A 26,313-nucleotide genomic window follows, 5' to 3' on the forward strand; every position below is an offset into this window, starting at 1 on the left:
ATTATTATAAAACCAAAACCTGCTCTGCTTTCCACTTTTTTATCTCAAATACATTTTTAAGTGCTTCAAATTGCTTAAAGACTCTACTGAAGGTCTTTGGATTGTATTTACTCCCTTTCCACTCTAGTTTACATGTAAGACATTCAGCAAAACACAGCAATAATTTCTATCAATCTTCTAAAGAGACAGAACACCAAATTTTTTGATCAAAGAATAAAGACACTACACTATGGCTGTATTTCATTTTCTTTATCTAGAAGAGAAGAAAGGTAAGTTTAAAAATTGTTGACTAGCGTTCTTACAAGCTGACTCTACAATTTTTGGCAGCATCAAATACACAACTGCTAAGTTGCACAACTGGTTTATTGAAATTTCATTTTAAGAATGTAAGAGTAAATTTTAACTGTGAGTTCTCCCCCTACCAAACACAATTTGATGAATGCATGTGCCTCTGGACTGACAGTGTTATGTCCCATTCTCCAGCACGACACTAATATCAGTGAAGTGAAGGGTTAAACATTTGCTACCAAAGCAATATGGTACAAACAAAAGTCAGACGTACAGAAATAAGTAATACTCATTAAAATGACAATATAATGTATAAGTAAAACTCATTAAAATGACAATATAATGTATAAGTAAAACTCATTAAAATGACAATATAATGTATAAGTTGATCACACTATACTAGTTTCTTTCTCAAGCAAAAACTGCATTCAATTTATCAATTTAAATATAAAAAATACTTATTTCTTTCAAAAATACAAAGAGAACTAATTCAGGTTAAGAAAGTTTGGTTCTACTACAATTTGGGAGTGTTTCTGGGTTTTTTTGTTCCAGTAATAGTTGAAAAAATACAAAATGAAACTATACCCTGTCTTATCATAAAGTGTTTTTGATATTAAACAAAAATGATAAGATAACAGAAGTTGGAACGGAAATTGAGCTCTCATACATATATGTGTGTGTATGTATATAATATGTATACATATACGTACACACATATACACAAGTATAGTATATACAATATACACTATCCTTACGTTTAGAAATTATCACTGCTAAGAAAATGGGATAAGGTTGTTACATGCTGTAATGAGGAGCCACTAGGTGGTGCAGTAGATACAGTTTTAGGCCTGAAAGGTAAGTCTTCCTGACTTCAAATCTGGCCTCAAACGCTAGGTAGGTGACTCTGGCCAAGTCATTTAATACTGTTGGCTTGTTTCCTCATCTGTGAAGTAGAGATGGAAATGGCAAACCACTCCAGGATCTTTGACAAGAAAACCCCAAATGGGGTCACAAAGAGTTGGACCCGACTGAAATGACTAAACAAAAAATACTCTGACAAAATCCTATGCTCTAACAAATATCTACATTGTAAGCATGGGAATGCTTGTCCAAAAAAAAAAAAAGCCAACTATGTACCATTTCTAGGACAAATTCTCCGTCCCCTCCTCTGCAACAAGAAAGAAGGAGGGGGGAAAAAATAAGCCAGTCAAATCACAGAGGAAAGAAGAAAGGATATCAAGCTGGGTAACAGTTGAAATTTATCCCACATTTATAAAGCAGCTACTATGTGAAAGGAACTGGGGATAGCAAGGAGAAAAACAAATCACTCCTTGCCCTCAAGAAGTTATATTCTATGAAGGGAATACATGTACAACATGTACATATGTAAGTAGATACAAGTAAATATAAAGTAAATACAGGGTAATTTTTTAGGGGAGGGAAAAGCAGCTTGGCAAAGAGCAAAAATCAGGAAAGGTCTCAGGAAGTTAGTGACGAGCTGAGCTGAGCTGAGCTGAGCTGTGAAGGGAAGCTATGGATTTAAAGATGCAGAGGTGAGGTGGGAGTGCATTCCAAGCAAGGAAATAGAAGACAACGTCATTTGCAAGAGAAACCAAAATAGGCCAGTTTGGCTGAATTGTAGAGTATGTCGAGAAGAGCAACATGTAGTAAATGTGGGAAGACAGGCTAGAGTCAGATCATGACAAAGCTTTAAATGCCGAAGTAAGGAGTTTTTATTTGATCCAAAAGGCAAAAGTTGAGAATCACTGGAGATTCTGAGCAGGGGAACTGACACAGTCTAGGTGAGAGGCACTGAATACCTGAAATAGGATAGTGGCTGTTAAAATTCAAGAGAAGGTGGCAGATGTGAGAGATTACAGCAGTAAATGTAGAATTAACAAAACTTGGCAACTGACTGAATGGGGAGATGAAAAAGAATAAAAAGTCAAAAATTACTCTCAAGTTGCAAATTTTTAACTAGAACTAACTGGAAGGAGAGAAGTGAAGTTTGCAAGTTAAGGGGAAAGACAATGAATTTGATTTCGTCACGTGCAGCTTGAAATGCCTAAGGGGAACACCCAGGCAGAAATGTCCAATGGGTGACAAAAAAGTGAAACTTAAAAAGGCAAGAGAGAAATGGGAGCTGTATATTTATACACAAGGAGTTACAGGTAAAAAAACAACAACAACAAAAAAGAAACAACTGACCATCAGTTGTAAGGACTTCTTGCTAAAACTATTATGAAAAAACTAAAATTGGGAGAATTCAATTCAACGAGTACTTACTAAGCACCTACTATGAGCAAGGCAATATGGTAGGGATACAAAAACTAAAAGGAAACTTCTTATATTGAAGAAGCTGACATTGTACTAACACAAGCCCCTCCCCTTCACACACACATGCAAAATAAATGGGGGCTAAGTGGCAGACAGCACTAACAACTGGAAGAATCAGGAAAGGACTTTTAATAACAAGGAATACCTTAGCTGGGCATTTAGAAGAGCTAGGAATTCCAAAACATCAGAGATGAAGAGTCAAGAAATCTAAGCATGTGAGAGAATTTGTGCAAAAAACATGAAGATGGGACATGGATTATGGCATATGAGAAATAGCAAAAAGCATCAGTTTGGCTGGAAATCAAAGTATGTAACAAGCAGCAATTAATGTGAAATTAATCTGGAAATACAGGTTGAAGCCAAATTGCGAAGGGCTTTAAAATGGAAACTGACTCCAAATTGGGAATGGATTAAAATGCACAAAGGGGTTTTTATTTTAGATGAAGTAAGATGTCACTGAAGCTTCTTAAGCAAAAGCAGTGACATAGTCAGAAAGATACTTTACGAATATTAATTTTGCCACAGCACAAACTGGAGAGAGACTGACAGGTTAAAAAATCAGTTCAGAATCTAATGCAATAGTTCATGCAAAAGGCGAACTACAGTAACAGCTCTATGTGAGAGTTTGTGAGAAATGTACAGCAGAGGAACTTAACCATTTTTCTGTCATGAACCCCTTTGGCAGTAGGGTGAAGCTTATAAATCATCATAATAAAGTAATATATACAGCCTTACATAAGAAATTGATTACACAGAAATCATCAAAAACTTTTAAAACACAAGTTCTCAGACTCATAATTAAGAACCTGTGTAGAAATAGGATCAACAAGACTTGACAATAAAATAGATATCTAGCAGAAAGTTGGTAATACAGAACTGGTGTTCAAGAAAAAAACAAAAACATTTGAGCTGGATTTAAAGATTAGAGGGTCATCTGAATAAAGATAACTGAACTCAGGAGGAACTAATTAAATCATGAGAGCCAAGACAGTTTTATCCACTCTTAGCAAGCTTAGGATAACTTTCATTCAGCAATAGTCAGACAGGTAGGTTCTGTATTTTCTTAGAAGCAAGTGATTTCAAAGAACTAAATGTAAGTTAGACTGATAAAAGGGCTAAAATAAAGCTTGAGGTTCTCTAGTCTTTTGTTCCTACGTATCATCTAGTCACAAGTCCACAACCTCAGTCTCACAGATGACCTCTCACTCAACTCCATACATACAACAAATATAACGAAATGCCAAATCTTGTTTCCTTCTCCACAACATCTCCTGTGCCCTCTCTCCACTCACAGCCACTATCTTAGCTCAAGGCCACACTGCTTCACACCTGAACTATTGCTTAGCCTCTTCATTTGTCTTCCTGTCTCTCCCCACTCGAATCCAGCCTCCATAAGTGTAGGTCTAGTCATTTTACTTGGGCCTCAGTCCACATTCATTAAACTCCACTGGCTGCCTATTACTTCTAGTAAAAAATATGAACTCTAGCACTTAAAGTTCTTCATATCCTGGCCTCTTCTTATCTTTTCAGTCTTTTTACACTTTATTCCTCTACACAGTTCAAGAAACAGCAATTCTCAATCTTCTGTTCTATGCTTTTACAATGGCTATCTTCCATGCCTAGAAAGTTCTTTCCCTCCTTCAGCCTCAGAATCTGACTTCCTTGAAGACTCAATTCAAATGCTACCTTCTGCAATAAAACCTTTCTTAATCTCTTTCAGCTGCTAGTTCCTTTCCCCTCTAAAGTTACTTTCCATTTACTGTGTACATATCTTGATATACCTGTCTAATAAAAGTATTTTTATTATGCACTTAATAATCAACAAGCATAAATGTTTCAAAATATAAAGAGGAAAAAAAAGAATACATATGTCTATTGCTCTTTCCACTATAGTGCATTATCATTTAAATTGGATTTTATTTTTAAAAAATTTTAATGTTACTGGCCAACAACCCATTTCCCCTAAAGTATATGCTTTCCTCATGACAAGAATGATCTATTCTACCAAAGCAAAATAAAGATACTGGCTATATCTGAGAATGCATATCTGGGTCCACATACAACCCATCAGCCTTCTATCAAGAAGTGTAAGATAAACTTCATCAGTCCTTTGTTTTAGTCAAAATTTCAAGTCTTTTAAAAGTTTTCCTCATTACTGTTGTCAATCGAGTTCTTTCAATTCAGTTCTAAATGGCTTTTAAGAAGAGTAGGACTGATTCACAATTCCACCAATGGTGCACTAATGTACCTGTCTTCCCATAACCCTAACAATTATTTTTTCTTTTGTAAGTCTGATAGGTATGAAGTAGAAAGAATGTGAGGATTTGGATCTGCCTTTCTATTATTATTGACATGAAGACTTTTCATGTGGTTATTGATGGCTTATATTTCATCATTTGCAAACTGTCTTTTCCTGTGTCTTGACCATTTAGCCACTGGGAAATGGTTCTTGTTCCTTTATATTTGCATTAATTCATTATATATCTTGGTTATGAGATCGTTATCATGGAAATTCACTTTGACGATATCTTTTCACATTAATTATTCCCTTCTAATTTTGACTTTTTTTTGCACACAGTCAGAAGCTTTTCCATTTTATAAAATAAAATGTATCTTTTACCATCATCTCTCCCTTGGTGAACAAGATATCTCACATTCCAATGTCCTCTAGTTTTTTATATGAATTTCTAAGTGATTTATTCATTTAGAATTTATTGTAGTATTTCACGTTTTAAACAAAAGTTTATATTTACCAATTTTCACAGTAACTTCTATCAAATAGGGAATCCCTATCCCAGGAGTTTAGTTGGGTTTAATTGAAGAATGTACTGCTAATTATTTATCTTTATAGTTGTGGTTCACCTATTCTTTTCCACTGATCAACTTCTCTGTTTTTTAATCAGTAATGCTGAACTGCTTTAACAATGACTGTTTTATCCTATAAGCTATGGTACTGGGAAGCTCCCTTCTCTTGGGCTATCTTGACATTTTTGTTCCTTCAAATAAATTTTATTGTTTTGTCTATGTCTTTAAAAACCCTATAATTTGATTGGTATGTCACCAAAAACTACATATTTATTGTCTCCATTTTTATACTGAAATATTTCAAACATCAACTGTGCAATCAGTATGACTCCAATTATTAATGCCTTCCTTAATTTCTACCCAAAAAACTTTAGGGGTTTCATGGCAGATGAACTCCAAGACACTTCATACATTCTGTAGAGACTATGAATGGAATTTCTCTTTGTGTTTCTTCCCACTGCGTTTTGTCAGTATATAGAAAGACCACTGCAGCTAGGTGGTCCAGTCCTATACTTGAGTCAGGAAGATCTGAGTTCAAATCTTCCCTTACTTATTAGAGATGTGCACCTGAGCAAGTAACTTCTTAATCTATATGCCTCTTGTTTCTGTATCTGTAAAAAGGGAATAACATGACTTACCTCCAAAGGTTGTTGTGGAGTTAAAATCAGATAACTCTAAAGCTCTTTGCAAATATTAAAAGTGCCAAATAAGTGCTTGCTATTATATTTAATTTTTTTAAAAAAAATTTATTCAAATCTTTAAGTTTTTTCTTATCTTTTGGCTAGATCTATGTCTGAAACAAACACATTAAGCTAATAATTGCCATTTTGCTATTTCTCACTATAGTTCAAGTATTTTCTTTAAGTGTTCTATCATTTGGGGGGTGTGTGTGTGTAGCTCTGTGTGCGTATGTGTTGTAGTAACAGGAGTAGCAGTACTTTTTGTGGTAATTTAAATGTGGTAATTTAAACCTGATGTAGTTTATCTTTTATCAAGTCTGTTTTTATTAATCCCTTGTCTGAGATCAAGATTGCCAATCCTGATTTCCTTGGACTCACCTGAGACATGAGATTATTTCCCAGTCCATCATAATTATCTGTCTTTTATGTTTTGAGTACATTTCTTGCAAAGAACATGATTCGATTTTGCTTTCTAGTTCATTTTGACAGCATTTTCCATTATACAAATAAATATCTGTCATTCATAGTCATGGTTATGATTGTTAATTGCATTTTTTTCTTGTGCCATATCCAATTATGTTTATTTTCTTTTCCTTTTACAAGGAAAAGGAAGATGACATAAATAAGCATTGTGTTATAGTCCCTTTATGAACAACTTGAGGGAAATTCTATTAAACCCTTTCAAGAGTTAGGATTATATGAACTGAAAAATGTTTAGGCTGTATTAAAATGAATTTACTCAAGATTTGGTTAGCACCGAGAAAAAAAATCCTATACTTAACTTTAATATATCCAAATCCTGAAAAATACTTCGGCTAGGTCAGATTGAATTAGTACCAATTCTAATGGATTTAAAATGTACCAATCTAATGTAAGCGTGAGTTGGGACTGAATATAAAAAATATCAACCTTACACAATGTTTGTGGTGAAGTAAATAGAAGACAGATGGTAGAGAAATGTCATTTGAATAACTTTTTCAAATCAAGGATGGATCCAAAACCGTTTGATTTTGGTGATTCTTCAATACCCCTGGAGATAAAGGACTAATTGAAAGAGCAACTCAGTAAAAAGAAAATTCAGTTTAAAAATGGAATGTGCCTAAAGAACAAGACACAAAATTTTACTTTACAAACTCTAGACCCAGGATTCTTAACCTGGAGTTCACAAAATTTCATCTTTATTTTAACATAACTGAATTTCTTTGTAATCCTATGTGTTTTAATTTTACATATTTAAAAACACTGTCCTCAGAAGGGGTCCACAAATTTCACCAGACTACAAATGAGGTCCATGACACATTAAAAAAATTCAAAACAGACAAAAAACCCTGATCTAGCCCCATTAGAGATGAGTCATGGAAAATTCTGCTCTCTGTAATGGATGATCTTAAAAACCATGTAAAACAGGGGTTCTTAACTGTTGTGGTATTTTTTTCTCTCTTGGGCCCTTCTGGCAGTCCGCTGAAGCCAATGGACTACTCAGGACAATGTTTTTAAATATACAGAATTATAAGAAAAATAATGAAAAAGTTACCAAAATGCATTTTTAAAAATAATGCTCCAGGTTAAGAACCCATGATCCAAATGTTCATTAATGGCAGCATCATAAACTCCATCTGTCCTATGCTTCACTTATAGCTGTAGTTGTGAGATTATGGACTATCATATATGAAATAAAAGAACTAAAATAGACCAATACATAATGCCAAGAGTTCAAGATGCTTTAGACAGTCATTAAATTTCTATTATGAACTTAAGCAATGTCTCTTATCGAATTTCAATGGTCAAAGAAAACAAAGCATTCATGCATCCAGCAGGATTTCATCAATTTGAGCCTATACTTCGAGGCATCTCTGAAGCACCTGCCACTTTTCAACAGCTGAGGAAAAAGGAAGTTGGTGACATGAACTACCTGGAAATGTTGGTGTACTTATATAATATCATTGTACTTGGACAAAAAAAAAAACCATTCAAATAACATGAGAAAAGAATGATGAAAAACCTATCAGAGGAGGTTGATGATTTGTCAATTGATGCACTTTTTATAGAGCCTCCTTGAAGTATGTAGATGCTGTAACATTGTAGCAAGAAGAGAGGCTTGATTCAGAAAGGATATACGCACTACTTAGGTGGCTATATCCTAGCAATTTTGTAACGAAGAATCAAGGGGTTATAATTATAAATTTGTGAAGGATTGTACTAAAATCATTCACTGCTTAGCCTCTCAACAAGCTCACACAAATAAATATATAACTGCAAAGGATGAAAAGTGTAATAATTAACCCCTTGGAAGCCAAATAGAGAATACTGAGATGGAAAAACACAAATAAGCTTTTAAAGATTTGGTTTTCTGCACTACAAACACATCAATTTTGACCTATGATGACCCAAACTCCAGGGCATGGGAACACTTTTATATTAAGAAGCAGGAGAGTTAAGCTCACAGAAGTATAACTCCTAGGTGCAACCCAAACTCAATTTAAATGTAACTGTGAAATGTTTAACAAAATAAAAATACAATATGGATATGTTAATTTGTGGTTTTATAAGTCAATACAGGAATCCATTTCTATTTGTTTGACATTACTGGTCAAGAGGACTTACTACTGGTAGCAAAATGAGGTATCCAAAACATAAACTAACATTTTTAGTTTTAACATGGACTAGTATATCCAGCACTGAAAAATTTAGTATAGAGCAAAATTACAAGCATGTACCGACAAGACTATAATATACATTTTGAACACTTATGCATTGTTTGCTTCTTGTCAAAGACAGCACAGTAGCTAATTATGAATTTAGTAAACACAATGGAAATATGCCAATGCCCTAATAGACTTGATGATAAAGTATATTGCTATCAGAAGACGGAATAGACACTCATCATTTTGAAAGAAAGAATTACAATCACAGTGTAACTCTGAGGTCAGAACTGTCATCTAAAGGCATGTGCTCTGTATGTCATGTAAATCTCCTGTAACTATGATCAATGAGAACAAAAGAATAATGATAAAATAATGCAATCTATAAAAGCAGTGACTGACCCGTGGAGACTCATTTCATTCTGTAGAAAGAATATTACTGAGAAAATAATAGGAAATAGTAGGAAGTTTCGAAATGGAAAGTTACAGGAAATGCCAACTGATATTACACAAAGAAATCAGGAAAGAATTAGTATTCCCTTGGAGATAATTGTGTTATGGCCATGAAGGCACTATAAAATGATTTTAAACATTTAATTCAAAAAGACCTTTGATCTACTGAAACAGATTTTGTTGCTTGCTTAGAAAAGTGGCTAATGATGTATATAATAAATGCACAGTGTGCTCTATTTTCAACAAAAAGGTCCACCAACTCATGTAACATATTTGAAAAATATAAGAATAAAATATTTGAGTTCATGTACACAATTAGTTTTTTACTCTTAAAGGAGTAAAATCAAATATATGACACTCATAAAAAAATAAAAGTTCACATGATGAAGAGGATTAAACCCAAAGGCAACTCAACTTTACCTTAATATCCTGGTTGCAGTGAATTCAAGAGGAATTAAGATAGCTTGCATGAACCATCTTAATAGTTAAATAGTTGATAACTAAAGTTATGTAATGACACTAAAATAAGAAATTCAAGAACTAATGTTAGGAGCATAAGAAACATCAAGCTAGTTGATGTACTTATATAAGATACATCAGATAAATAAGGAGAGGTAATGATATAGGCACACATAATTCTGTGGTGGGGGAAAAATGTATACAACTGTCTTTTCTCTACATTTTATAACATTTATTCATGAGATTTTTATTGGTAATAAAGTATTGTTCTATCTGCATATAAATTTTGTAAATTTTGATGGTTGTCTATCTACTAATATAGTTGTGCATATATATGACTATTATGAATGATAATGCATACTTGTTTACATATTTGTCTGGCATAAGAAAAATGTCATATGTAAAATGTTAGTCGAGCAGCGAGGTGGCACGGTGGACAGAACACCAAGCCTGGAGTCAGAAAGACTAATTTATTAGCTGTGTGACCCTGGGCAAGTCACCTGTTTACCTCAGTTTCTCCATCTGTAAAATGAGCTGGAGAAGAAAATGACAAACCATTCCAAAAAGCATCTTCCCCAAGAAAATCCCAAATGGGATCAAAAAGACTCAGACTCGACTGAAATGACTTTTTTAAAAAGTTAATTATGTAAATATTTGACTTTCTTTATATAAATGTCAGGATGACCTCGTTTTATAATTTTAGTTTTTCAGATTGGAAGGTATATATAAGGTATTTGTCCTTATGATCATTTGGAGCAGTTTAGCGATGAAATCGTCAGAAAAAAAAACCTTTATACAAAGGAAAGAATTTTTTAAGAACTATTAAGGGACATAAGGCCACTATTACAGATGAATATTATGATGCCTAAAAGGAGAAGGAAAAGAATTTATGCTAAAACATGTGTATAAAGAGCACAACTTTTAGATGGGATTTCAAGAGTTTGGAATAAAAATGAATTATATCATCAACAGAAAGACTAGAATCACATTACAAATGATTTAGGATGATACCTTCAGTGTATATGGATAGTATAATGGATTAAAGGGTCAGAGAAGGAACTTTTATTATTTTAAATCTAGAAAAACATGATTTATGAAGCAGAATTCAAGGATACAAAATGGGATGTGAGCCATGTACAGAATTTAAGAGTTGTAGCACAACGTAGAACCTCAGCCCATCAGCATGTAATTATTTTATGACCTGGGGATAAAACCAAAAAGAAGAAATCATAAAAGCCTTTGGACAGAGAAACATGATTTTAAAAAGGACTAAATTTTAAAGGGGAAATTTCATGAGTTGCCTTTCAAATAAAAGGCAAGTGGCGAAGGGCCAAGAAGCCTTTAAGCCACTGAAAGACACAATGTAGGAGAGAAGTTTGAGACTGAGGACTAAAGAATGAGAGAAGAAAAAACAAGGATCAAAAAGCAGCTTGTTGGAGCTATTCAAGAAGCATAAATATGACCAGTAGTCAGACACATGGCTTTAGATGGTAGGTCCTGAATGTAAGAATGAAGATGACAGGTTCCATTATTATCTTTCAGGACCACATAAGCTTCAGAGAGACCGATTTTCTCAAAAATACATGCTGCCCATTTCTTTCTCCTCTGATTTGAAAGCAGAAAGAGAAAAGACAAGTACCACTGCCGCTTTGCCAGACAAAAAGAACTGGTTGGCTTATCTTGTCTTACCCAAATTGTTCATCTGAACTATGAGCTTTTTTTGGGGGGGGGGGGGGAAATTGGACAACACAACATGTAAATAACTGAAGAGCTGGCTGGGCAACTGAGTCCAGAGATAATCAACCACATGACTCTTGCATTTCTCTATTTATATTAAGAAATAAACTTTTTTTAAGGTTCATTTTATATTGTAAGAGCTTGGAAATGCTTGGAAAACATTAGAAGTTTGCCTAGCTAGAGGATGATGAAGACCAACAGATAAACAATAATTAGAGTTGGTTTCATGTGGTGCAGATGTTCCCAAATGGACGGATGCCATCAAAGCCTGCAGTATGTAGTTGTAAGTCCCATTGAGCACAAAGATTTTTTTTTCCTCAGTGGGATCCAGGTTTATTTAATAATGTGATGCATTGTTATTTCTTTTGTCTTATTGATAAGCAAATAGCTATATTTAGGATAAATGTCATTATTATGAGTAGTGGGTTGTATAAAGGGAAACACATCAGGAGGGTCTCAAGAGCAACAGTTGTAAAAGAGTATATATATCCTCTCAACAGGGTAATCTGACCCTGAGAGATTTATAAGTAATTGTGGAGAAACGATCCTTCTCTAGGACCCTGCACCTGCTAGTGAGATATTAGATTGGAATGAGTGAGCCTACTCAGAAACTAGTCTGAGGGATTACATTTGGGGGGATTTATGCCAAGGGTCATTCCAAATAAGCCATACCTATGAAATAGTGTGTCATCCTGCAACACAAGTATTTTAGTTTCACATCTCGTTTCAGCTCTTCATTTCTCCATCCATTCTTGGAATCCTTGTGGACAATCCATTCTGTTTTCTGAGGTCTCTGTGGTTATTTTCTTCCTCAGGAATTTTATCTTGGGTTTCCCTTAACACATAGCATTTCTTTATTGTAGGAAGGTTCTTTTCCCCATTCGTTCAAACCTACAGCTTTAGTTCTTGAATTAGGCCTTTGTTCCAGGGTCAGGATCTGCCAGCCCTCTTTCTCCACCCCAGGCTGGGGCTGGCTGGTTTTCTTGTGCTGTCTACCACCAGAATCCAGAGCTGCCCTTACTTCAGGACTTGTCTCTTTGTGCTGTCCTATATGAGATGGAGAAGATCAGTGGTGTTTTTCTTTCATTTTAAAATTCCTTTTGGAGTTTTTATTCATCATTAATGTGTTCCTTAGGGGAACTGGGTCCACGCAGAACCCTTCATGTAACCATCTTAACAAGAAGTCTTTGTAAATACCAATTTATGTACATATCTTCCTCATCAGAATGCAAACTCTTTGAAAACAAGTTGTTTTTGCTTTTTAGTTGTATTCTCTATAGCACATAGCACAGTGCCTGGCACATGATAAGAGCTTAATAAATGTTTGCTGATTGACTGATACAAACAAATAATATCAACCACTTTCTTAAAAACTTCCAAGGAGATATCAATATCATACCTTGCAAGTTAGTTCACAATTAGCTAGTTAACTTTCCCATATAAGTAGAAAAATTCAAATATACATTAGTGCAATTCTGAACTTTCATTATTATACACTTTATTTACAGGTAGTACTTTATTTATACGAAAATGGTAAGTTATTGTAGAAAAAGCTCTCTCTATACTTGGAATCAGAAGACTTCGGTTTGAGTTCTAGTTCTCCCATGGGGTGGATGTGTAACACTAGCCACATAACTTTACTACTATGGGGTTTGGTTCCCTCATTTATAAGATGAGGGCATTAGAGTGGATAATAAGATCTTTTCCGGGTCAAACATTCTGCAATTTTGCAAAAATATTAAAGAGTATATAGCTACAATATGAAATAAATGGAAGGGAAAAAAGTTAAATTCAGGGGAAATAATCCCCAAACATTATGAGATTCCATTAGGAACAGGATGTGTGTCTGTCTGTTTGAATGTCTCTCAAGGACTGAAAAAAATGAAAGCATAAATAAGGTCAGAGATGAATCAAAAGAATTAGCAACCACAAAACTACTTGGTCAAAGATCGAAAACATGAGGTTCTAAGTCACTTTAAAGAGTATTAGACCTTCTGAGGGCTGAGAGTAGGTTGGTGTAAATTCCAGCCGATCTCAATCTAAGGATGTGAGAAGCAGCATAGTACAATAGAAAGAGATTCAAGTTTGGTGTCAAAGGAGCTAGGTTCAAGTCCCAGTTCTGCCACTTTCAAACTGTGTTACCTTGGGCAAGTCACTTAACTTCTCTGTCCTCAGTTTCCTGAAGAGTAGAACAGACTAGAAAACATCTTAACTACCTTTTAGCTCTAAGTCTATGATCCTATGCATGATTTTAGAATGAATAAATTATCCACCAAAAAAAAAAGCAAACACAAATGTAATCTTGCATCAAAGAAACATGTAAAAATGCCCCTACTCATAAGTATAAAAGAAAGAATTCTGCAAATATTTCAAAAGAATGAGATATGTACTGAAATATGCATCAATATATACATATATACACACACCAGAACAATGCAGATATCTGTAAAACCCAACTATATAAATGTCTCCACCAAATTCAACAATATATTTGATTTAGTTGATTGTTGTGTTTGTCCTTCATCCTTGAAGAGGACCATGACATCAAGATGATGACATGACCTGCAGTTGACTCTGATTTGAGTGAGGGAGGGCTGTGCAAAGTCACCAACCTCACTTTCTTCTCCCTGCGCCATCTGGGTCCAGCGGCCTGATATTCATCAGGACGACTGGAGGTGGCCCAGGATGCAATGTGAGACCCTGGCCCTTTCAGACTAAGGTACGTGACACCTACACAAAAACTGACCAACAATTAGATCGTAAAAACCTCACAATCAGATGCAGAAAAAGTTAACACATCCTTTCCAGATCATAATACAATAAAAATTACATTCAATAATGGATGATGGAGAGATTAAAAATTAATTAGAAATTAAATAATCTAATCTTTAAAAAAAAGACAAAAAGCAACTGGGTCAAAGAAGAAATAACAGAAACAATCGACAATTTCATTAAAGAAAATGACAACAATGAAACAACGTACCAAAATTTCTGTGATGCAGCCAAAGCAATACTTAGGGGAAAATGTATACCTTTAATTGCTTACATTAATAAAATAGAGAAAAAGCAGATCAGTGAATTGGGCATGCAATCAAAAAAAAAAAAACTAGAAAAAGAACAAATTACAAAGCAGGGTGGTTTCAGAAAAATCTGGAAAGACCTACATGAACTGATGCATAGTGAAGTGAACAGAATCAGAGCATTATACATAGTAACAGCAATGTTATTTGATGAAGAACTGTGAATAACAGCTATTCTCAGCAACACAATGATCCAAGACAATCCCAAAAGACAAATGTGTGGAGGAGGGAAAGGTTAAGAGATGAAGAGGTTAAATGATATGCCCAAGGTCACACAACTAGTAAGTGTCAGAAGAGGGACTTGGTTTTAGTTCTTCCTGATTCCAAGTTCAAGCACTTTTTTGAAGTATAACAGATACAGTTCTGAACCAACTAAGAGTCAGGAAGATCAGGGTTCAAACCCTGCTTCAGCTATTTACTAGCTATGTGACCCTAGGTAAGTTATTTAATCTCTCTGGGTTCAGTTAAGGAACTGAAAGAGTTGGACACAGTGACCTTTGAAGAGCCTTTCAACTTTAAATCTATGATCTTATGGTGCTATAAAGTTATATCTTCCATGCCCATGATGTTCAATTATCCTTTTCCTAGCAAAAGTTTTATAATAGAATGCTATGAAATAATTAAAAAGGTACAGATCTAAAAACTGCTTATTGAATGAATTACTTGTGCTTACTTGTAAAAAGGAAAACTAAAGAATCATGACAAAAAAAACTACTCTTAAACCCAAGTTTCTGGGCATTTCCATATTTTAGCATCTTAAAAGCAAACAGACAGAAATTTTAGAAAATAACAATAAAAAGTAGGGCAGCTGTCTATCGACACACAATTTTGACACTTTTTTATCTTGAAATTGTGATTACTGGCCAAGAAATATACCCATTCACATAAATGGTGAAATACAAATAAATTGTAAACCACATTAATTAGCATCTGTTGTGCATAAAATGCTTTCTTTCTTTGCATCTGAGTAGTAATAGAAAATTATTGATAAAAATTTTATTTAATTCAACTCAATATAATAGAATGATTATCCATGATGAACACTCAAGACAACAAACACTATGATCATAACTAAAGCACAAGATTACTGATGCAACATACTACTATTAAAACTTAAGAGAAAAAAATCCACATTACTAAAGCATGATCCGTTTGTGCACTGAATTGTGACTTATCAGTGGCATTTTTCTGTATGCTTTTTACCATCAGTCATATATTACTTGGATTTTGACAAATGTGAGATACTATGATCAGCTATAATGGAGGATGGACTTCCAGGATTAAGTTCCTAAAACAAAGAAATGTTACATCTTTAATGTTTTCCCTCATACTTGCTTTTTATATTTAAAAATTAACTTAGTAAGTAAAAGGGTCAACATACAAATAATAAATATTTTACCTAAGTTTAAATATAATATAAAAATTAATCTAAAAATATTCATTTCCCAACAAATGAACCAAAAAGACAAATTTTTACAACTTTCTGCACCTCTCATGGTCATGATGATGAAGTAAATATATAAATTATGTGCAGTTTATGATTCTAAGAACTATGTATTCTGAAGATGTGCTTACTGCATTTTCCATCAACCTGAAGATTACTTATTTTCCACAATCCTGAAGATGGGTATTTGCCAAGAAAGGGTTGTTGACCATTGGGAATTTCCTAATTTGCCAGACAGACCCACGACAATTTATGCTAGTGTAAACAACCATCTTTCCTATGTGCAAAATTCGGTGCCGTCTGTACACAGCAAGAATCAAAATACAAACAATGAGCAGGATCAAAATGCAGAACTCCTGATACAGGACACATACAAAATTCAAAACCATAAGCGTCTCATTACTTTCTTGTTTACAATCTACCAAAAGTGGCCTCAGACAACAAAGTATATTCACATGGCTCACAGACTGCTTTCATACACAATAGTTCAGAAAGTTTCAATACATTAATCATGTTTTTATTTACATTCTTTTATAAATATATTTTAGTGACATCAACAATAAAATAGAAACTAGAACCCAGACCATTACCAAAATCTATATATTTTCATAAAAGGGAAGAATTGGTGGCATATATCATCTTGAAGGTCTCTCAAAATAAGATGATGTGTTGCCCCCATATGAAGCAAAAGATATCTAAGCATGAAAACACAATAGCACTATATTGCAGCTTTTTAGAATTTTTCCAGTAACACTTAACATTTTAACAGCAAAAACTGTACATGAATGAACATTTTCTAAACTCAACTTTGTTTGGTTTATCACAAATATATAATTTGATATAGTTTGTGTTGGAAGTCGTTAAAAGTATTTTAACTCTACCAATTAAATATTTTTTATCCACATTAATGAAGACCCAAGTGATTTTAACTATTTTGTCAATATTATGAATAATAATCATTTGTCCTATCTTTAGTTCTCAGAAGATTCATTTGATAGGATGCTATACACACCATATCTTAATATTCCCATTCCTCCACTAGGGTCCTTCCCTAATTCGTCACAGCAGTAAATCACAAGTTCTAGCAGGTCCTACACCAAACAGAGAAGGCTTTGTATGAGAAATTAGCCAAGAAACACACACACACACACACACACACACACACACACACACACACACACACACACACACCTCACTCTCTCTGTTCCAGCAGCCAATCTAGTTGAGTTCAAAGAAACAATCACAAGAAGTGATATTTTTTTGACCAAAGCAACTGTCAAATAATCTTCATTAGCAGCAGTCATGCTGAAAAACAATTATAGTTTTCTGGAATATGAAATCATGTTCTCTTGAAATATTTCTATCAGGAATTAACTTTTTGCAGAAACGACTCTAAAAGACAGTGCTTGCCACAAAACAGGCTAATTAATGTAGCTTTCCCTCAACAAATTGTTTCGAAGAAAAAGCAACTGGATGATAATTATGTTTTAAGATGTTTATATATGCAACATATGCTCAGTTAAATTAATTTTTTATAAAAGGACACACTCAAACTCAAAACTAAGAAACAGTAACGCTTAAATCACATAAAAACAAGTTAGAGTCCAAAGCTTAATTCATATTTTCAGGACCCTATTTCCATAGGATCTGAAAAAAACAAATAGGAGACTATAGAAAAACAAATACATACTGTAAAAGTCTAATAATGAAACTATAAAACCTACCTCACAAAGTTCATATGAAAATGTAAATGCTTCAACTACTTTGAAGTATGATACAAATATCAATTACTATTATTATTGAGAAAATTCAAGACATCTTGATAGAATGAAAAATTGTTTACTTATTCCTGTATAGCATGAGAGTTTTGTAACAAAATTTAGCTTTAGCAGGTAGTTAACTTAAAGCTGCTCTTTCAACTAAAATATGACAGCAGAAAACATGATTACTATTTTTGAATTCAGCATTTTTATCATTAAAAAAAAATTTCCAACACAAATTGTTAAAAATTCAATTCTACTGTTTTTAAAATGTTGCTACAGAAAAATTAAACATGCTCAGCTGAAAACAATTAACTAAATAAATGTAGAAGTTGCAAACATGAGCCAAAATGTCTTCAAGTAATTAGTCAGATAAAGTAATTTTAACAAAATTCTAGATAACATGACATGCTACAAATGTAGAATTTTGAAATATTGGTGCATTATAATACTGCTTTATAGTAAGTGCCTAAATGAATCATCTTTATTTTATACAAAGTAAAAGCTAATCTGTCACAATAGTGGAATGTAATAAACCATTACCATTGGTTATGAAAAGAATGCCATCAATAATGGATCCAAAATTATTTTCATTAAATAATTACAAAAGCAGTTTGTTGCTTGTGTCTGTAAAAAATGCTGCATGTGGCATATGACCAAACTCCATATTTAGTTATCTAAATGCACAGGAATACGGAGAAAGATAACATGAAGCGATACTACTAAGTAATACACTGAAGTCGTTTCACTTGGCAAACTTTTCTTCTTGTAGCGTGGTTACTTACCTCCACTTGTTGCATCTTGCTCTTCCCCTTCGGGAAAAGTGACCTGGCTTGGTAAACTATTCCTAGATCGAGTGACTGATTCTAATTGTGAAGCCCTTCCCAATAAAGATAGTTCATCTAGTACTTCTCCTTCTTTGGCCTCAAGATCTGATTTTGAAGTAGTTAATGGTTTTATGCTCCCTGGTGCCATTAGCCTGTTTGCATCATTCAAACATGCTACAGTACCACTGTCCAGGCTCAATACTCGGGCACGACTCTTGGCACTATTTGTGCTGTTAGTCCGACGTGATGACCGCTTTTTGCTAGTTCCCTCAGGACCTATATGAGCCTTGTGTATATGTTCAGAATCAGCACTTCTTTCTTTATTAATGTATTTGGTCTTTAGAGCACTGTACTTTCCTTCAGGAGACTGACATGAATGGGAGGTGGTACTAGAAGAGCTGTCACTGCTGAACTGATGAGCTGATTGCATGCTTGAAGTCCTGCTCAAGTCACTTTGATCACTTGAGTCCTCATCATGACAAAATATAGCACTGTGAGGTTTGGTAGCAGATATGCCTCGAAAAGAAACATATTCCCTGTGACGACTTGAGTCAAAACTGCTAGCCCTCTTTTTTCCTGTCCGTCTCCTGCCTGACTTGTGAGCAGAGGCTGTACGGTGGATTAAGCTCGAGGACTTAGGACGCACATCCCCTTCCTTTTGTTTTCCACCAACATCCTTACAAATTCTTGAATCAACTGAAACAGTTGACTTATCATTCTGCTCCTCCCTTTTGTCAGTTTTTCCAACAGTCTTGTCTGCTTGTGTAGTAAATTCATTTGCATGAGGATTTTTATTAGCTTCTTCAGATGCAGAGGTACTAAGACCCTTCTGACTATGCACATCATCTAAGGCATTCGAATCTGTGGCTTCCTGTACACCACTATTAGTACTCAATTCCAAAGCAGTCATTTCACTGCTAGTCCTTTTATCACTGGTATAGCTACTATCTTCTTCTTGGTTAACAAAGACCTCTTTTTTCTTACCATTTTTTTTCCCTCCTCTAGGAGAATCCTCATGCTCTGATAAGATACTTTCTATGTGAGTTGAGCTAGTCTGCTCACTTTTATAGCTGCTGATGGTACTGTTAGTATCCCGATCAGTTCCACTGCAATAGCTTTCTGTTGAGCCACTACTCCTTGTACTCAGGCTTCTTAAGCTATCTACACTTTTGTCTGCTTTCAAAGGCTTATTCTTTCCGCTTTTTGCAGGGGGCTGTGGACTGTAGCTTTTCACTTCACCACCAAGTTGAAAATCCCCAGATAGGCAAGAATTTCCTCCCAAAGATTCTTTGGATCCTGAATGAGGTTTGGAAGCTTCTAACTCACTGACTGGATCCAGACCCCGCCTTTGCTGATAGAGGGGGAAGTCATTTAGAGACGTATCTGGAAAAGCTACAGCAGAGCTAGAGGTCCTTGGAACACCTCGAGGCCGGTGGTCTTTCCTATAAGAGTGTGAATGCAACGGTACAAGAGAAGCCACTTCTGTGTCACAGGCATTAGAAAGAGACTGATCCACATGGTGGTGGTGGTTCGGGGAGTTCGCTTTGTCACTGAAGTCCCTTGGTAAGTCCTGTCCACAAGAAGATAATGAAGGCTGGATGGAGATGAAGGAGTCATTGGAGACTGGATGGAAAAGCTTCCGATCAGCTGCCAAATCTGTTTCAAACACATATTTGGAAAAGTTAACATAAATCTGTTACCTGCTTTCTAATACTTAACAATGGAAGGAATTCATAACGTACAGTAAACCAAGTATAAACAATTTCTTAAGTAGTTCAGTGACAAGCTGCCAGCCACCCACTATTTATAGCCTTGCTTTCTAATTCGTAGTTATACAAAGAAACCCTTCTATGGATAGAATGGACCAAAAAAAAAAGCACATCTATATGCTTAAGTAACTGACTTGGAAAGGGTTTAGCAGACTTTCAGTGAAAGAATAAACAACTTATTAAGACTAATCTAGAATTCTTCTGAAAGATTAAGATCTTTACAAATCAACAGAGAAATAATTAGAAATGGGAGAATATGTCTAACAATACCTGGTCAGTATATTTAAAAGACCATGAATGAGACAGTCCTGCTGTTTAATACAGGGGGAAAAGGGAAAGATGAATAACTAATCATAGCTTCTTTTTGTCACCATATTTGACACAGGCTGGACTCTTCTCAGATTCATAAATAACAAAAGAGAATATATGTGAATATACCATTTTAATCTTCCATAAAGTTAAAATGAAATAAGGTTATAACTAATACGTCTTTATACCATATTACATCAGAAGTCTAAAACATATCTAAATATTCATATATGACACATGTATATGATATATATAATCCGAATAATTTTCATCTACTTACTATGCAAGACTACAGACATTTTAAAGATTATAAAAGAGAAAACATCTTGCTACTAATCCACCACAACTGCAATTGGACTAAGGCAACGTAAGTATATACAGCAACATTTTATTCAGCCATTTGCGGAGGGGGGGAGCCATAGTGAGAGGTTAATCTGGACCTCTAATTGTACCCAACATGCTAAATATTTAAAAAAATCTTATATTAAAATTTAACAGATTTAATCCTAATATATACTAAGAAAACAGTATAGATGCTACGATTTAGTCAATATAAAATTCAGGTTAGCTAAAATTGAATGAGCTTGAATAACACGGCCTAGATCTGTGATTCTGCTGACATAAGGAACTTCTAAATGAGGAAAATTCCCTCTACCAATGCAGACCAGCAATTTCTTTGCAACTTAGTTTTAGAGAACATCCTAAAACACTGAAAGGTCAAATAAATCTGCTCAGAGTTACAAAACCAGTACATTTCAAAGGTTAGATTTGAATCCAGGTCTTTTTGGTCAAAGGGCCAAGTTTTCTATGCATTATGCCAGCCTGCTTCTCAAATCCAGATAAGCAATAATATCAAAGATTTAGAACTAGGGAGAAAAAAAAACCCCTGGAGTGCCAAAAAAGTTAATTGCAAAAATCCCTTGAAAATGCCTTAACTCTTGAATAAAGTCAAGATATCCTCATCATACCTTAATAAACCAGAATTTTAAGTATCCTCTTAAACACAAACACACACACACACACACACACACACACACACACACACACAGAGCTTTCATGACTTTTTATTCCATGTACATTACTTTCAACAACAACAAAGTAACCAGATACATAGTGAAACAGAATGAAATCTTAATGGAAAGAATTTGAAAGTGATTAAAAAAGAATAATATAATTTTGTGCTAAATGTAAAGAGTTAACATATTCAGAGATTTATATCAAAGTCAAGCTTACTATGTCCTTTCATCAGTAAACTCTCAGCATTATCAAAGATATGAATATTTATTCATAAATGGCACTTGCTAGGTAGCAACATAAGCAAAATGGCCCATTGCTAAACAAGACACTTTCCCTCTAAATCTAAATAATGATTCTCAACACTGGTTTTTGGATCCCCAATCAATTAACCAACCAGTCACTATCTAAATGTCTGGATACAAAAAGACAAAAATTAAAGTCTTTGCCCTCATTCCACCAGAAAAAACAACATATAAAACATAAAGATCTATACAAAATACATATGATGTGAATGAATATAAGGTGACTTTTACGGACAGGCCCTAGTTAGGGATCAAAAAAAGGCTTCATGAGAAGCTATGGAATTCTTAAAATATCATTCTCATTTAATTTTTACATATATTCTTTTAAAATTTTTATGTAATTATTGATGTACTTTGTCTTTATGTCATCCTTTCCATAACGAACCATCATTTGTGACTAAGAAAAATAATTAAGCAAAAACAGAAACCTTCTGACAAGGTATATGCTATTCTGGACAGGAAGTCCCTCACCCATCTGCTATGACAGTTTCATTCATTGTCTCTTCCAGATTTTCACTAGTTTTTCCACTATTCAAACTCCAACTTCCTTTCAGAAAGCAATCTCTTCATTTACATTTTAGCAGTCATTATACAGATTGATCTCCTAAGTCTGCTTATTTTGCTCAGTATCATTTCATTAAGATCTTCCCACATCTACCTGAATTCTTCAAATTCATAATTTCTCATTACGTAATAATATTCCATTATGTTGAGTTATATTTACAATAGATTTTTCAGCTAATCAGTGGTCTGGTGGGAAAAAAATATTTATTTAAAACACCTCCAGTGACTGGGAACTCACTACCTTTCCTCACCTCCAATCCACTCTAAGGCAGCTTACATAATGTTTTAACATTAACTTAACCGAGACAGCTAGGTGACGCAGTGGATAGAGGGCTGAGTCCAGAAGACTCACCTTCCTAAGTTCAAATCTGGCCTCAGACACCTATTATCTGTGTGACCCTGGGCAAGTCACTTAACGCTGTTTGCCTCTGTTTCTTCATCTGTAAAATGAACTGGAGAAAGAAATGGAAAACTACTCCAGTATCTTTGCCAAGAAAATCCCAAATGGGGTTATGAAGAATTGGACATGACTTAAAAGACTCAACAACAACAATAATCTAGGCCAAAAACAAATCCAATCCTTCTTCTGCATTACAGCCTTATAAATAACTGAAGACTATGATGGTTTTGTGCACTGCCTCTCCCAGTCTAACATTCCTAGTTACTTCAACCAGGACTCATTTGCAAAGTCTCAAGTCCTCTTCCTATCCTATTCATCAATTTCTGAACAAGCTCCATTTTTTTCAATGTTCCTTCTAAAAGCACAAAATGAGCAAAGGACAATCAATTTAAAGGTCAACTAAGAATTTCCCTCATTTTAAGACTAAAGAAACTGAAGCCAAGAAAGGTTAAATGATTTGGCCAAGCTCGCACAGTTATGCAGCCAGAGGTATAGTCAAGAAGTGAGACCAGCTAGGTCTTCTAACTCCAAAGACAACCCACTCCCCTTATCGGTATCACACTGTACTGCACTTGCAGAATCAAAGTAGAACTGGTCTTGAAAGATCATTTAATCCATTTACCTGCTTTTAGATGAATGTAAAAATAAACCATCTTATTTAAATGCAAAGCTATTGTGGGGTTTTTAAAAAATAATTCAAAAGCTAGAAATTACAGGCTTCTCTTGTTAATGCATTCAGAATTTTGTCAATCCTAAAACCAGGTAGGTCTTTCTGATTTTTACTTTCTGAAATTACTTCTACCTTTGGGGCCTCAGTTTTCTACAAAGTATTTGAAGCCTATGCTTCTAAACTAGATTTGTTGATTACAGAACATACCAGATCTTCCCTGTTCTATTCCCAGTGGACCACAGAAGAAACGTTTATCCTCAAACTCTGAATTATGTGTTCTAAATCATTTTCATCAAGTTTACTGAATGCTACAGATCAGCTTAAGGTATTATATTTCTGATGTTATGATACAGTGGTCAATCTTTACCACGTAGTTAACAGAAAACTCAGAGAAGGAATAAAATAAAGCCCCTTCACTTTGATGAGAAAAGGTTTCAGATTAGCCAACACCATTCCCAAACCCTAAGGGCAAGAGAAGTAAATTTGTACCCTATAAATCTTTATATTCCCACTTAATAAGTACTTGTTAATCTGAGCCACTTTTGTGTTTGTTTAAAGAAAGAAGAGAATAGCTGGAAAGGAATAAGCATTTGTATACCATCTATATGCCAGACACAGTGCTAAGGGCTTTACAAATATTATCTCATTTGATCCTCACAACAACTCTGCAAAATACGTGCTGTTATTATCCTCCTTTTACAGTTGAGGAAACTGAGGCAAACAGAGATTAAGTGACTTGCCCAGGATCCCAGAGCTACTATGTGTCTGAAGCTGGATTTGAACTCGTGTTTCTTTTTTCAGGTCCAGAACTCTATCCATTGCACCACAGGTTGCTTTTAAGGGAAAAAAAATTGAGGGATTTTATTTTTAGTAGCTGGAACAAAAACAAAATTTCCAAACTGTTTTTCTTTTATAAAAAAAATTATAAAAAAAGTTATAAAAACAATTCAATTTCAAGTTATCTCAATCTCAAGTTACAAAAACAATCTCAATTTCAGAAAATGTTATAAAAGTCAGGAAAACCAGCATAAACAAATATAGTAAGATATCATACATAAAACTTCAGGTAATAGGGCACAGTACAATGGGACTCCATTTTCTTCCTAGGATAAAAGAAATCATACTGCTATGAATAAATAATTGAAGGTCAAAGGAGCTCTCTTAGCTGCCACATGAACATGCTGACTTTACTTTGATTGCTGTACAACCTTTTGGTCCTTTTCTAGTCACATCTCCCTCCCTACCTTATACTTCTATGACTGATTTCTTTAAATTCAGTCACAGTTTTGCATATTTATCCTATAAAATTTCATTTTGTTAGTTTCAGCCCCACTGTTCTAATGAGTTACAAGACAGAACAAGATAATATATTCTTGGTTCTGGAAATTATGCCTCTACTAACAATGCCTACAATCTCATTAATTTTTTGGTTGTCCTTTTTGCACTATTACACATAATGAGATTTCAACAAGACATACAGTAAGTATTTCATACTCCTTATCTTGGTGAACATAATATGGAAAGACATGAGCCACATGTTAGCTCAACTAATTGGATTCATAACTAAACTAAACCCACATCATAGCAATTAATGGAAAGATGTCAACCAAGACTAAGATCTCAAGTAAAATGTCTATGAGAAACTACAGCTGGTTATGTTCTGTTCAACACTTTTTTCAATGACTTAAACACTAATATATATGGCATGCTTGTAAAATTTACAAATAACATGAAGCTAGGAGGAATAGCTAGTGGGCAAGAGTCAAGATCCAAAAATATTTTAAAGACAATGCAAATAAAATAAGATGAAATGTAATAATGATAAATATATCATTATACTGATAATATTTTAAATTGTAATTATTACATCTTTACTATGTGCCTTTTTCAGTTTATCTTATTTTATTTGTATCAGTCTTCACAAAATATCACTATATTAATAAATGTACTATAAATACACTGAATATAAAGTTGTAGACTTGAGTTTAAAAAATCAGCTGCTCAAGTGAAAGACAAGGAGGTATGACTAGACAGTAGTTCACCTGAAAAAGTTCTAGAAGTCGTAGCAAACTGTTAGTTCAAAAAAGAGGCAATGTCCCAAACACAAGAGGCCTACTCTTCTGAGACCTTATGTCAGACCACATCTAGAATATCATATTCAGTTTTTGGCCTCCTTTAGGAAGGACAATGACAAATTGTAGTGTGTCCAGAGATCAATCAGGATTGGTAAAAGGTCTGGATTTCATGCCATAAGAGGAAAGAACCAGGGAAGTACAATGAGAAGAGAAAACTTGGGCAAGTGACAAGGTATGGGGAAAAAGAGGAAGGGAAGAAATGATAATTTTTTTAAATATTTGAAGGGATTTCTCATTTTTAAAAAGCCATTGGATTTGTTTTCCTTGGCCCCAGGGAGAAAATCTAGAAACTAGGGGATAAAAGTTACAGACAAGTAGTTTTTCAGCTCAATGTAAAGAAAAATATCTAAAAATGAGAGCTCTTCAAATAGGTTACCTCAAAATGTATTAAATTCAAGATTTCAAGAAGCTTGGGCTTCTTTTTAATTTTTTTTTGAAGGATAAGTGAACATTTTGGGGGCTATCATAAAAATTATTTTTGTTTTGATACGAGCTGGACAAGGTAACCACTAAGATTTCTGAATATCTAGAACAAAGAGTGTCAAAAAAAAAAATCAATGACAAGTATAGTTCCATAAAGGTTGGAAGCTTTTGTTAAGACTGTCAAATCTTAAATGCTAATTATATTATAGAAT

General features: G+C 34.3%; 1 protein-coding gene across 6 annotated transcripts in view; it reads right to left on the bottom strand.

Moving 5' to 3' along the window:
- PCNX1 (pecanex 1) overlaps positions 1 to 26,313 on the bottom strand; it is a 242,677-nt gene that overhangs the window by 130,246 nt on the left and 86,118 nt on the right. For 4 of the 6 annotated variants that reach the window (XM_072629239.1, XM_072629238.1, XM_072629237.1 and 1 more), the window contains one exon: positions 18,471 to 20,168. The exons of the other annotated variants lie outside the window; for them this stretch is intronic. In XM_072629239.1, coding sequence (XP_072485340.1) covers positions 18,471 to 20,168 — 1,698 coding nt within the window. The remainder of the gene's footprint in view (positions 1 to 18,470; positions 20,169 to 26,313) is intronic. 6 annotated transcript variants of the gene reach the window in all.

The sequence above is a fragment of the Notamacropus eugenii genome, chromosome 1, assembly GCF_028372415.1.
Source record: "Notamacropus eugenii isolate mMacEug1 chromosome 1, mMacEug1.pri_v2, whole genome shotgun sequence".
In the NCBI taxonomy this organism is placed as follows: domain Eukaryota; kingdom Metazoa; phylum Chordata; class Mammalia; order Diprotodontia; family Macropodidae; genus Notamacropus; species Notamacropus eugenii.